Source organism: Tursiops truncatus, chromosome 1, assembly GCF_011762595.2.
Source record: "Tursiops truncatus isolate mTurTru1 chromosome 1, mTurTru1.mat.Y, whole genome shotgun sequence".
Taxonomy (NCBI): Eukaryota; Metazoa; Chordata; class Mammalia; order Artiodactyla; family Delphinidae; genus Tursiops; species Tursiops truncatus.
In genome coordinates, this window is record NC_047034.1 from 97164890 (window position 1) to 97179580 (window position 14691).

Consider the following 14691-nt stretch of genomic DNA (forward strand, 5'->3'; position numbering starts at 1 on the left):
TAATATCCATATAAATACAATTAAATTCTCTATATTTAATCATCTTAGTAGTCACTGGGCTTAGTTGAAATATGTCATATTGCTCTAAATTAAACTTTTTACTAAACTATTAAAATTTCAAAAGTTTATATGATCAAGTAAACTAAAAAAGACTTTAAAAATTAAAAAAAACAGAAATATTAGTTGTCACCTAAGGAAGATATTCGGTTTAATGACCACTAGAGCCCTTCCAAATTGCATCCTCTTGATCTAGGCCTATCTTTTATTTTAAATAATCACCAAACTAAACTAATATTTCTAGAAAATATTCTACTTTATTTCTTTTCTCAATTTGTGTATATATCAAAGTGTGTCATTAACCCTGTGTAGTATTTATTTTTATATAGAGAGCTTCCCTGAAATTCTAAAACTGTGTTTATACAGCACTCAAATCGCATCTGTAGGCAAACACTTAATGAGCTGCACTGTAATTTGTCCATTAATATATCTGTTTCCCCAACTAAACTGTGAGCTCAAGGACAGGTACTATCTTAACCCTCCTTCAATCTTCAGCACAAAGCAGCAGCACAACATGTGGTCAATACAAATTTGCCTAATAAATTGGGGAACACAAAACAAAATCACAGAAAAAAAATGAATAAAAGTAAATCATAAGAGAAATGACTCGTTGTGATCATCAAATTCTTTATGATTTAAATATGAATGAAACACCCTATATAGCTTAGACTCCCAGGACTACAAAAAAAAAAAAAATCTATCATTTTGAATGAAATCTTGACAAGTGGGCTTCACATTCGAAAGACCAAGAAATCCCTCAAGTTTGGGCCAGTGTGCATTCACTCCTTGAAAATGAGAGCTCAGATTTATAAAGTCTACCACAAAACCCACTTTTCGTTTTGAGCGTTTCACAAATATTAGAGTATATCAAAGATTTTAAAACTAGCCCCTTGTGCTGGCAAATATAAAGCATATTGATATTCTACAGAAATCTTAAGTGTCAAGAGTTTCCAAGGGCCTCTTTGAATTGCTATACAACTTAACTATGCATCAAGAATCTACTTAATAGAATTGGAATCACAGAACCTAGTTAAAACAACTGGCTTCTTGACATTAAAAAAAAATGACAAATGGTAAATACAAAGGCAGACCAAGAGGCATAAAACAAATTATTAAACTATATTTAGTCACCACAATGACCTCACCAAGTCAATACATAGGAAAGGAAGTTAGAGAAAAGGCAATACACACTCAGATATAACAATTTTTTCTATATCTCTTTTAATAACCAATCAATTCTTGATAAAGCAGATTTTCATACCACCAAATCTTATGTTTATTCATTTATTTTTTCAATCACTGAATAGATTTTAATTGAGCATCTACAATGTGTTAGGCGCTATCTAGATACCAGAAATAAATCAATCCTTTTCCCTTTTTGTCCTGATGGAACTTACAGTTTAATGTGGGACATGGACAATAAAGAAATAAACCATCAAAAAAAAAAAAAAAGAAATAAACCATCAATGCAGGGACTTTAAGTAGTTCATCTCTAAAACCCGTTTATATTAGGAAATATATTTTCTGAATTAGTCATCTATTTTTAATGTAGGTAAATACAATCAGAAAATTAGCAAAAACTCATAGAATTAGAAAAAATCATAATGGAATAAATTATTATTTTTTAGTATTTATTTATTTGTTTGGCTGCATTGGGTCTTAGTTGCGGCATGCAGGATCTTTAGTTGCGGAATCTTGAGTTGCGGCATGTGGGATCTGATTCCCTGACCAGGGATTGAACCCAGGACCCCTGCATTGGGAGCGTGGAGTGTTAGCCACTAGACCACCAGGGAAGTTCCATCATGGAATAAATTCTAACTTGAAAATAGGAAACAGGACCTATTTTCCCATATATAAATCTCTGCCATTGGTTGGACAGGCCTAATGAGTACTTGTCCCCCCATACAAAAATCACTAGAAACTGTGAAAACCCTATTTCCTGACACATCCCTTCTTTGATTAAAACTATAGCCCATGTTGAACATTTGAGACCAACTACATCCAAAATATTAAGCTCTTTATCACTATTATCTATAAATGAGAACAAGACAGCTAGTGATTAATTAAAGCAAATGGAAACCGGCCAGGACTACATTCAAAATCATTTAGGAATCAGAAATTTTCACAATAGATCTGGGAATAAACCACACTTTGAAGGTGAAATTCTAACTTAATGTTGTGTGATTCCTCTGTAAGGAGCTTGGAAGTCGCCACTGGTCTTAACAAGAAAACTGCCGAGCAGACTGAAAAGCCAACTTTTTTTTGGATCTGTGAGAGAGGGGAGGACACAGGACAAACCACTGCCTGCAAGACTGAAAAGACAGACACATGGATACAAGGAATCTTGTCTTCCTGGAGCAGAGACTCAAGAGGGGAAATCACTTCTGCAACCAGTGCCGGGGGGTAGGGAGACTGAAACTGTCAATGATGAATTGCTGGAGGCTCAGTGTGGACAATTCAAAGAGTTAATAAAAACTCCAGAGGAACCCAGTCACAAGGGGACCCCACAATGTTGTGAGATTTACCCCCAAAAGCTTACACAGTAAATATCAGATAAAAACTACTTCTGCTTCCTGCAGGGGGTGGCAAAATGAACCATTTTGAAATAGCCTTCTTAACAAGGCCTGCCCTCATGGGAAACTAGTTAACCAGAGCATAACCTGATGGGGTATTATCAGAACCTAAATGACCTGGAAGGGAAATACCCAACTTGAGCCCACTCTGGTCATCCTGATCCAACTAAGAGGCGGGAGGAAAAAAACCTGAACTTTTGTGAAGCTCACGGTCCAGAGGCACAGACTCACTAAAGGACTGAGACCTGATCACAGGCCTCTAGAATACTTCCTCTCCCCGACACCTCACTACCACATTACTAAAGGCCTGTTTACTTTTATGAGTACATCATGTCCGGCTACCAATAAAAAAATTACAAGACATACTAAAAGGCAAAAAACACAATTTGAAGAGAGGGCAAGCATCAGAACCAGATGTGGTAGAGATGTTGGAATTATCAGACCAGGATTTTAAAACAACTCATTAATATGTTAAGGGCTCTAATAGATAAAGTAAACAGCATGCAATAACAGACAGGCACTGTCAGCAGAGACAGAAATCCTAATAATGACCAAAAAGAAATGCTAAGTTGATGTTGCCTTACCACACCAGCAAATGTAAAGATCCATCAGAAATCAAACAACTTTGAAATCACATTTCAGTGATTCTACATACCCCTTTCTTCCTTGTAAATTCTCTGAGATATTTTATCTATCAAATTTATTTTCTGGCTAAATATTTCAATAAAGTTATTCATTTCCATGAACTCCTCGGGGCGGCTTTTAACTCCTCTCATTGATAATGCAACCGCTCTGACCGTCTGCCCCATCCTGCTGAGTAATCCAGGCCCTTGCTTCTTGTGAGAAGAGAGTTCCTAGACAAAAAAATAAAATATGCGTGATGAAGCAGACAATGATATTCCAAGTCCCAACAACAAAAAAGAAATCTAATTAGAAGAATAAAATAAAGATAATAAAAATGTTTCATATACGTCTTTTTTTTTTTTTTTCACGTTAATTTGAAGCAGATGAGTTTAGGGTACAGTTCTTTCTCTAAATCTCAGTCTCCTTGATAACATTCCTTTTCAAAGAGCTCATGTAAAATATGTTTCCTCAGAGCATGGATCTTTCAAAGAACAAGGTTTAACAGAAGGAATCGCACTTTAAGGAGATTACTGGAGAAGATAAGAAGGATGATATGAGATGAAATCCATATTTTATAACAGGAATTTAATAGAAAAATGATTGAGAAAAAGATTTCTTAGGGTCTAACTATAACTACTCCCTGGGAAAAAATTGGAAAACTTCATTAATTCTTTAGTTATAATAATAGCTAGCATTTATTAAGAGCTTAATGTTGCAGGCACTATACCTGCATTCTTATATACATAACTCACAATAACACTATGAAGTAGGTTCTATTATTATCCTCATTGTACAGAAGAAAATAGAAGCAAAGGAAGGTTTGCTCAAGTTCCAAGAGCAATGAATTACTCGATAAGGATTGGAGCCCTAGCAGTCTGACTCTAGGGGCTTCACTGCTAAGCACTAACCTGCTTTGTCTACTTAAAGTCACTAGAATAGTTGGTAAACAGATACTCCCTGACCATAGCTCTGCAACTAACTTAACTGGATAAACTGTGTCACTATCTCCACTGGCTGACTGTCTTTGGAGAAAGATTTTTAATAAAATATATAACTAGCTGTTTCTAATTCTAGTTAACTTAGGAGGGTCAGCTACAGACTTGCAAAGTAGAAATGCTATAAAAGGATACACTACAGTATTCCTTCAGAAGTATGGCATACTAAAAAAGAACACCAAGAAGGAGGACAAGGGATTCTGAGGATGGTTGTAGCACTTACTGAAACACAGGTTTGAGATCAAATAAAAGATGAAGAGTAACATACACACACACACAAAATCTATAACAATGCTGACTACCAAATCCACAGATAAAAATATTATGTATTATTTACCCAAATATTAAATAACATATTATCTTTCTCCAGATCTTCTTTCCTAAAGGTCTTACACAAAATAATATATAAACTTGTTTATTTCCATGTCAATATGATTTTGTGTGCAAATAATAACAGATGCTATTCTTGACCAGGCAACACGTCTATCGAGGAGTGCTACCACATCATTCGATAGAGTAAACATTATCAGAAACGGCACAAGTCACAACGGGCAAGCTGTTACTGCAACTGCTGACTGCAGATAATGTTTCTAACAGCTTCTAAGGGTCTGGAGTCAGGCCACAAATTCATCTCACATAAGTCACATAGGGCTTCCAGACAGCAAGTACCGTCAAGATTGAGATGAATCACTTTTTAGCTTCGATCACTTTGGCAACAACCGAGAGATAGAAAACTCAACACTGGTCAGTAAGTATTTAATACTGACCGTTGTTCTACCTGTCATCTTTCTTGGTGAGTTACATCTTCATAGAATAAAAGAAAAGGAATATATAAGGTTTCTGTATTAGAAATTAGACCTCCTTCAATTAGGTAATTGAAGGGAAAGTAAGGAAATTCTATTATTTACCTATCTCTCCATCCATCTATTTAATAAAATCTTTTATCCTAACTTGAAAAGCCCTGACCAATTACTACTCAAAACAGTGTCAATTTTTAAATGTTTATATATTTTCAGTATTGGCAATATATGCAAGGAGTACCCAGGCATTAAAAAAAAAATTCAGCTACCAAGAGAAATATGAGGATGTATATGTGAGAAAGGTACAAGATTTTCATAATGTTTATACGTAGACCTGACACAGGGTTGTATCTAAAGGATCTCTCTCCAATGTTTAAAAACATATCTTAATTCGAGGCCACTCTTACCTGATTTATAAAGGTAAATAAGAGAAAGCATACAACCTACTACACGTATAGATACTAAAGGATTATATGAGTATAAATTAAAATCCTTTACCCAAGCTTGTGCAGTAAGAAAAACTTTAAAGTCTTCATTAAATGTTAGAGTTGGATGATCAGCAATTCGGTTCAAAAATTTATGCAATGCCTTCCTGCGTGTCTCAATGAAGTCATCGTTAAAGCGTTCCACCATTCCTTTCACTATAAACTTTTCTGGCAATGGCTAGGGCAAAAAAATTTAAAAAGGTATCTGAACATTATGTGGCACAGGATTATAAGGAATTCTACACTTTTTCTTTTTGGAAGATTATTTGAACGTGTGATCATTTCTTATAAAAATAATTTTTCAAAATTCACAACGCTAGAGCCAAACACTAAAATCTTAACACATTACAATACTTTAAAAAAACAAATCTGTACATAGATTGAAAAGTTTAAAAACAAATGTTCCTAAGATAAATGAATTATACTGAATTAAAAGGTCTGAAATTGGGTGTTAGGCATTCTAACGATTCACAAGACAAAATGGCAGTTATTCTGTGAAAAAAAAAATGTAAACTTACTGGAATAATCAGAGTGGGGTGTGCTTCTTCAAGTCTTTCTTTCAACCAAAGGAAATCTTGATAACGTCTCCTAACTTCAAATTCACTGGAGTCAAATTCCCCACGAGACGTCTGAAGAAAGTAGGAGAAAATAACAGCACATGCAATATAAGACAGAAGACATTTGCCTAATGTTATTTTAGACATTCTGAAATAAATGGGTCTCTAAGAAAAACTAACAAATTCTAATTATTCAGTGTTTGTCAGCCTGTCTTTTTTTTTTTTTTTTGCAGACATCAATTCATGTAGCAGATGAAACAAAGCAAACTTTCCAGTATTCCCAGAAAGAAAGCAAACATCATGCTCAAATTTAAAATCCAAACTGAAAAAAATCTGTCTTAGAGCAACCATCTGTCTTCCACAAGATTTTAACTACTATTATCTTTGGCATGACTTTCTTGCTAACAAGAAAGTGTGTTCTGAATTTAGGTTTCAAATATATTTCATTTTTCAAGATGATCAGAATTCAGAATTTGAGGAAAGTCCTATTTTTGCAACTTGGAAAATAACCTGAACATAACTGAGAAAAAAATGTTTTCCTGGAATTTGCTCAAATGAATTGCTTTGATAAAATTTGCTTTTAGTATTTGAAAATTCTAACATTATACAGAGTGATTTTACTGCTTTTTAAAAATGTCATTAATGGAAATTTAACGTGAAAAGAAAATCTTCCTATCATTTCTCAAGGAATTCTGAGCTATATGCCTAAACTCCTAAAAACTAAGCAAATACATTAAAATATCTGTTCTTAACAAACTAAAAATCTACTCCAACACACATGACAAGAAGAACATGGGTAAAATACCAACCTCACTTCTATTACCTGAATTCCAAGCCAGATACAAAAATAGCTTAGATAATGCGCCCTCACCTATCATAAGAAAAAAAGTCATTTATATAATTTTTTAAAAAATTATACACAGTAATATTAAGTTTGAGATTTTCCTGGAGAAGTAAACATGGAATAAATAACACATTACATATTTCACATTCACCAGAAATATCAATCACCCACACAGACGAACACAATTGTAAAATTAAGCAGTTCAAGTCAAAATAAGATGCAATCTTAATTGTTATAAAATAAGGCTCACAAAAGCTATACTTGACAAAGTTTATTCTTTTAAAATGAATGTTTAGAATATCATAAAATATATCTTAGCAAAACATTCCCTTTTTAGCGGGAAAAAGTGGAGGTAAATGAGATGCGGAAGTCTAAGGAACTACATGTTCAAAAAACACTACAAAATCTAACTATTATGCCAAATGGTACAAGTTGTGGAAATGGTAAAAATAGGCAAACTAAATCTAGTAGAAACACAGTTTAACAAATATATATACAAGTTGGTATGTGTATATATATATGCAAATACATAAACATGCATACATACATATGCACACAAAACATGTTTAGAGTCACTCATTAAACAACACTTACTGATACCTCCTCATACCTGGCACATACGTATAGGTTCACTACCCATTTCCAAGAAAATAAAATGGCATAACTAACAATAAAAACACTCAAACACTGGGAAGTTAAAGTAAGATAGAGCTTTACATGTCTTCAAGAATTCCCAAAACTTCAAGTAAACACAAAAGAAACTTGTATAAATTCCAGGAACAGAAAGATATAAAATCAAGTCAAATAATTGGTTGATTCTGTCCTCATCACCCTGCCACTGACTTAAAAGAGGAGTTCCCTAACATACTACAATAACAGAAGAAAACAGAGGATAAGTACAAATCTTAAGGACAGTGCATTCTTTCTTCCTACTCTAAGACTTCATTGGGCTTCTAAAGAGTTATAAGTTATATATTATTTCTGCTCCAAAATAACTTTTTAGAACACAAGTTCTTTCTAAGTTGGAAATTTATCATCAAACGCTGTTATTCCTACTGTTTGGAAGTTTTATCTCTATCTTCTAATCTAGAATACAGTTTCCCATGGAAAGTAAATTGTAAATGGTGTTTCATGTCTGACCATAAGAGCTTGCATACTTGAAGTTTAGGACTAATGGACTCATGTGATCTATACCTCAAAATGCATTTATTTAACAAATACTGACCTTTGGTCAAGGGCAAACAGTTACTCTAAATTGGAGGATTTAGAAAATTGTTTTTGAGGGAAAATGAATCTCAGAATCAAGAATACACTTTAACCCACAATTACATACTGGCAGGCATTGATGAGTTTGTCTTCATGATGAGGATGTGAGAGGACAGACCCTTATTAAACCTCTGAGTTCTTACTCCTACATGTCCTAGGTCAAGGCAAATCTCTAATCTCTGAAACAGAAAGTACTTCTTTAGAGCACTCACCTCAGATATTCTAACCTGGAGAATAAAGGATCATTTCCCATAAGGGGAACAGATGCCAGGAATGTGGGCTTCCTGATATAATTATTTACAATCGGGTCACCCTTAAGTATTTCTAAGTAGGAGATTGCCAGTGTACATGTAGGTATATGAGCATGTGCATTTATCCTTCTTTTTTATGAATATGTATCTTTATTTTTTATTTTATTATTACTTTTAACATCTTTATTGGAGTATAATTGCTTTACAATGGTGTGTTAGTTTCTACTTTATAACAAAGTGTATCAGTTATAAATATACATATATCCCCATACCTCTTCCCTCTTGCATCTCCCTCCCTCCCACCTCCCTATCCCACCCCTCTAGGTGGTCACAAAGCACTGAGCTGATCTCCCTGTGCTATGTGGCTGCTTCCCACTAGCTATCTATTTTACATTTGGTAGTGTATATATGTCCACGCCACTCTCTCACTTTGTGGCAGCTTACCCTTCCCCCTCCCCATATCCTCAAGTTCACTCTCCAGTAGGTCTGCATCTTTATTCCAGTCTTGCCTCTAGGTTCTTCATGACCATTGTTTTTTGTTTGTTTTTTAGATTCCATAGATATGTGTTAGCATATGCTATTTGTTTTTCTCTTTCTGACGTATTTCACTCTGTATGACAGACTCTATGTCCATCCACCTCACTACAAATAACTCAAATTCGTTCCTTTTATGGCTGAGTAATATTCCATTGTATATATGTGCCACATCTTCTTTATCCATTCATCTGTCAATGGATGCTTCCATGTCCTGGCTATTGTAAATAGAGCTGCAATGAACATTGTGGTACACGACTCTCTTTGAATTATGGTTTTCTCAGGGTATATGCCCAGTAGTGGGATTTCTGGGTCATACAGTAATTCTATTTTTAGTTTTCTAAGGAACCTCCATACTGTTCTCCACAGTGCCTGTATCAATTTACATTCCCACCAAGAGTTCAAGAGGGTTTCCTTTTCTCCACACCCTCTCCAGCATTTATTGTTTGTAGATTTTTTGATGATGGCCATTCTGACCGGTGGGAGATGATATCTCATTGTAGTTTTGATTTGCATTTCTATACTGATTAATGATGTTGAGCATTCTTTCACGTGTTTGTTGGCAATCTGGATACCTTCTTTGGAGAAATATCTATTTAGGTCTTCTGCCCATTTTTGGATTGGGTTGTTTGTTTTTTTGACATTGAGCTGCATGAGCTGCTTGTAAATTTTGGAAATTGATCCTTTGTCAGTCGCTTCATTTGCAAATATTTTCTCCCATTCTGAGGGTTGTCTTTTCATCTTATTTATGGTTTCCTTTGCTGTGCAAAAGCTTTTAAGTTTCATTAGGTCCCATTTATTTATTTTTGTTTTTATTTCCATTTCTCTAGGAGGTGGGTCAAAAAGGATCTTGCTGTGATTTATGTCATAGAGTGTTCTGCCTATGTTTTCCTCTACGAGTTTTATAGTGTCTAGCCTTACATTTAGGTCTTTAATCCATTTTGAGTTTATTTTTGTGTATGGTGTTAGGGCGTGTTCTAATTTCATTCTTTTACATGTACCTGTCCAGTTTTCCCAGCAACACTTATTGAAGAGGCTGTCTTTTCTCCACTGCATATTCTTGCCTCCTTTATCAAAGATAAGGTGACCATATGTGTGTGGGTTTATCTCTGGGCTTCCTATCCTGTTCCACTGATCTATATTTCTGTTTTTGTGCCAGTACCACACTGTCTAGATTACTGTAGCTTTGTAGTATAGTCTGAAGTCAGAGAGCCTGATTCCTGTAGCTTCATTTTTCTTTCTCAAGATTGCTTTGGCTATTTGGGGTCTTTTGTGTTTCCATACAAATTGTGAAATTTTTTGTTCTAGTTCTGTGAAAAATGCCAGTGGTAGTTTGATAGGGATTGCATTGAATCTTTACATTGCTTTGGGTAGTAGAGTCATTTTCACAATGTTGATTCTTCCAATCCAAGAACATGGTATATCAAACAGATGGTATATCTCTCCATCTGTTTGTATCATCTTTAATTTCTTTCATCAGTGTCTTATACTTTTCTACATATAGGTCTTTTCTCTCCTAAGGTACGTTTCTTCCTAGGTATTTTATTCTTTTTGCTGCAGTGGTAAATGGGAGTGTTTTCTTTTTTTTTTTTCTTCTTTTTGCGGTACGCAGGCCTCTCACTGTTGTGGCCTCTCCCATTGCGGAGCACAGGCTCAAGACCCGCAAGCTCAGCGGCCATAGCTTACGGGCCTAGCCACTCCGCGGCATGTGGGATCCTTCCGGACCGGGGCATACACCCGTGTCCAATGCATCGGCAGGCAGACTCTCAACCACAGCGCCACCAGGGAAGCCCGGGAGTGTTTTCTTAATTTTACCCTCAGATTTTTCATCATTAGTGTATAGGAATGGAAGAGATTTCTGTGCGTTAATTTTGTATCCTGCTACTTTACCAAATTCATTGACTAGCTCTAGTAGTTTTCTGGCAGCATCTTTAGGAGTCTCTATGTGTACTATCATGTCATCTGAAAACAGAGACAGCTTTACTTCTTTTCCAATTTGGATTCCTTTTATTTCTTTTTCTTCTCTGATTGTTATGGCTAAGACTTCCAAAACTATTTTGAATAATAGTGGTGAGAGTGGGCAACCTTGTCTTGCTCCTGATCTTAGTGAAAATGGTTTCAGTTTTTCACCATTGAGAATGATGCTGGCCGTAGGTTTGTCATATATGGCCTTTATTATGGTGAGGTAAGTTCCCTCTATGACTACTTTCTGGAGGATTTTTATCATAAATGGGTATTGAATTTTGTCAAAAGCTTTCTCTGCATTTACTGAGATGATCATATGGTTTTTCTCCTTCAATTTGTTAATATGGTGTATCACATTGATTGATTTACGTATACTGAAGAATCCGTGCATTGCTGGGAGAAAACCCACTTCATCATGGTGTATGATCCTTTTAATGTGCTCTTGGATTCTGTTTGCCAGTATTCTGTTGAGGATTTTTGCATCTATGTTCATCAGTGATATTAGCTTACAGTTTTCTTTCTTTGTGACATCTTTGTCTGTTTTTGGTATCAGAGTGATGGTGGCCTCGTAGAATGAGTTTGGGAGTGTTCCTCCCTCTGCTATATTTTGGAAGAGTTTGAGAAGGATAGGTGTTAACTCTTCTCTAAATGTTTGATAGAATTCACCTGTGAAGCCATCTGGTCCTGGGCTTTTATTTGTTGGAAGATTTTAAATCACAGTTTCAACTTCAGTGCTTGTGATTGGTCTGTTCATATTTTCTATTTCTTCCTGGTTCAGTCTCAGAAGGTTGTGCGTTTCTAAGAAATTTCCATTTCTTCCAGGTTGTCCATTTTATTGGCATATAGTTGCTTGTAGTAATCTCTCATGATCCTTTGTATTTCTGCAGTGTCAGTTGTTACATCTCCATTTTCATTTCCAATTCTATTGATCTGAGTCTTCTCCCTTTTTTTCTTAATGAGTCTGGCTAATGATTTATCAATTTTGTTTATCTTCTCAAAGAACCAGCTTATAGTTTTATTGATCTTTGCTATCATTTCCTTCATTTCTTTTTCATTTATTTCTCATCTGATCTTTATGATTTCTTTCCTTCTGCTAACTTTAGGGATTTTTTGTTCTTCTTTCTCTAATTGCTTTAGGTGTAAGATTAGCTTCTTTATTTGAGACGTTTCTTGTTTCTTAAGGTAGGATTGTATTGCTATAAACTTCCCTCTTAGAGCTGCTTTTGCTGCATCCCATAGGTTTTGGGTTGTCGTGTTTTCATTGTCATTTGTTTCGAGGTATTTTTTGATTTCTTCAGTGATCTCATGGTTATTAAGTAGTGTACTGTTTAGCCTCAATGTGTTTGTATTTTTTTACAGATTTTTTCCTGTAACTGATATCTAGTCTGATAGTGTTGCAGTCGGAAAAGATACTTGATACAATTTAAATTTTCTTAAATTTACCAAGGCTTGATTTGTGACCCAAGATATGATCTATCCTGGAGAATGTTCCATGAGCACTTGAGAAGAAATATTCTGCTGTGTTTGGATAGAATGTCCTATAAATATCAATTAAGTCCATCTTGTCTAATGTATCTTTTAAAGCTTGTGTTTCCTCATTTATTTTCATTTTGGATGATCTGTCCATTGGTGAAACAGGGATGTTAACGTCTCCTACTATGATTGTGTTACTGTCAATTTCCCCTTTTATGGCTGTTAGTATTTTCCTTATGTATTGAGGTGCTCCTATGTTGGGTGCATAAATATTTACAATTGTTTTATCTTCTTCTTGGATTGATCGCTTGATCATTATGTAGTATGCTTCCTATCTATTGTAATAGTCTTTTTTTTAAAGTCTATATTGTCTGATATGAGAATTGCTACTCCAGCTTTCTTTTGATTTCCATTTACATGGAATATCTTTTTCCATCCCCTCACCCTCAGTCTGTATGTGTCCCTAGGTCTGAAGTGGGTCTCTTGTGGACAGCGTATATACGTGTCTTGTTTTTTTATCCATTCAGCCAGTCTATGTCTTTTGGTTGGAGCATTTAATCCATTTACATTTAAGGTGGTTATCGATATGTATGTTCCTATTACCATTTTCTTAATTGTTTTGGGTTTGTTATGGTAGGTCTTTTCCTTCTCTCGTGTTTCCTGCCTACAGAAGTTCCTTTAGCATTTGTTGTAAAGCTGGTTTGGTGGTGCTGAACCCTCTTAAGTTTTGCTTCTCTGTAAAGGTTTTAATTTCTCCATTAAATCTGAATGAGATCCTTGCTGGGTAGAGTAATCTTGGTTGTAGGTTTTTCCCCTTCATCACTTTAAATATGTCCTTCCACTCCCTTCTGGCTTGCAGAGTTTCTGCTGAAAGATCAGCTGTTAACCTTATGGGGATTCCCTTCTGAGTTATTTGTTGGTTTTCCCTTGCTGTATTTAATTTTTGATAGTTTGCTTAATATGTGTCTTGGCATGTTTCTCCTTGGATTTATCCTGTATGGGATTCTCTGTGCTTCCTGGACTTGATTAACTATTTCCTTTACCATATTAGGTAAGTTTTCAACTATAATCTCTTCAAATATTTTCTCAGTCCCTTTCTTTTTCTCTTTTTCTTCTGGGACCCCTATAATTCAAATGTTGGTGTGCTTAATGTTGTCCCAGAGGTCTCTGAGACTTTCCTTAATTCTTTTCATTCTTTTTTCTTTATTCTGCTCTGCAGTAGTTATTTCCACTATTTTATCTTCCAGGTCATTTATCCGTTCCTCTGCCTCAGTTATTCTGCTATTGATCCCTTCAGTGAACTTTTAATTTCATTTATTGTGTTGTTCATACTGTTTGTTTGTTCTTTAGTTCTTCTAGGTCTTTGTTAAACGTTTCTTGTATTTTCTCCATTCTATTTCCAAGATTTTGGTTCATCTTTACGATCATTATTTTGAATTCTTTTTCAGGTAGACTGCCTATTTCCTCTTCATTTGTTTGGTCTGGTGAGTTTTTGCCTTGCTCCTTCATCTGCTGTGTGTTTCTCTGTCTTCTCATTTTGCTTAACTTACTATGTTTGGGGTCTCCTTTTCACAGGCTGTAGGTTTGTAGTTCCTGTTGTTTGGGGGTTTTGCCCCTAGTGGCTAAGGTTGGTTCAGTGGGTTGTGTAGGCTTCCTGGTCGAGGGGACTAGTGCCTGTGTTCTGGTGGATGAGGCTGGATCTTGTCGTTCTGGTGGACAGGTCCACGTCTGGTGGTGTGTTTTGGGCTGTCTGTGGCCTTAATATTTTAGGCAGCCTCTCTGCTAATGGGTGGGGTTGTGTTCCTGTCTTGCTAGTTGTTTGGCATAGGGTGTCCAGCACTGTAGCTTGCTGGTCGTTGAGTGGAGCTGGGTCTTGGTGTTGAGATGGAGATCTCTGGGAGATTTTCACCGTTTGATATTACGTGGAGCTGGGAGGTCTCTTGTGGACCAGTGTCCTGAACTTGTCTCTTCCACCTCAGAGGCAGAGCCCTGATGCCTGGCTGGAGCATCAAAAGCCTGTCATCCACATGGCTCAGAATAAAAGGGAGAAAAGAAAGAAAGAAATAAAGAAGATAAAATGAAATAAAATAAAATAAGAAAGTTATTAAAATAAAAAATAATTAAAAATTTTTTTAAAGTAATAAAAAAAGAAGAAAGAGGAGAGGAACCAAAGCAAAAAACAAATCTACCAATGATAACAGGAGCTAAAAACGATACTAAAAAAACCAAACAAACAAAAAACGGACAGACAGAATCCTAGGACAAAT

The 14691-nt window shown here is 35.5% G+C and overlaps 1 protein-coding gene across 9 annotated transcripts in view; it reads right to left on the reverse strand.

Moving 5' to 3' along the window:
• The window catches only part of SNX7 (sorting nexin 7), a 98318-nt gene that overhangs the window by 54984 nt on the left and 28643 nt on the right, over positions 1 to 14691 (reverse strand). For 6 of the 9 annotated variants that reach the window (XR_012334406.1, XR_012334398.1, XM_033863077.2 and 3 more), the window contains exons 3-6: positions 6915 to 6962; positions 6053 to 6163; positions 5548 to 5712; positions 3286 to 3484 (exon numbers count right to left, since the gene is read on the reverse strand). Coding sequence is in view for 7 of the 9 variants with exons in the window: in XM_033863077.2 (XP_033718968.1) it covers positions 3286 to 3484; positions 5548 to 5712; positions 6053 to 6163; positions 6915 to 6962 (523 nt within the window). In the remaining 2 variants the exon portion in view is untranslated. The remainder of the gene's footprint in view (positions 1 to 3285; positions 3485 to 5547; positions 5713 to 6052; positions 6164 to 6914; positions 6963 to 14691) is intronic. The other 3 variants (XM_019920117.3, XM_019920116.2, XM_019920118.2) reach the window with 3 other exon arrangements.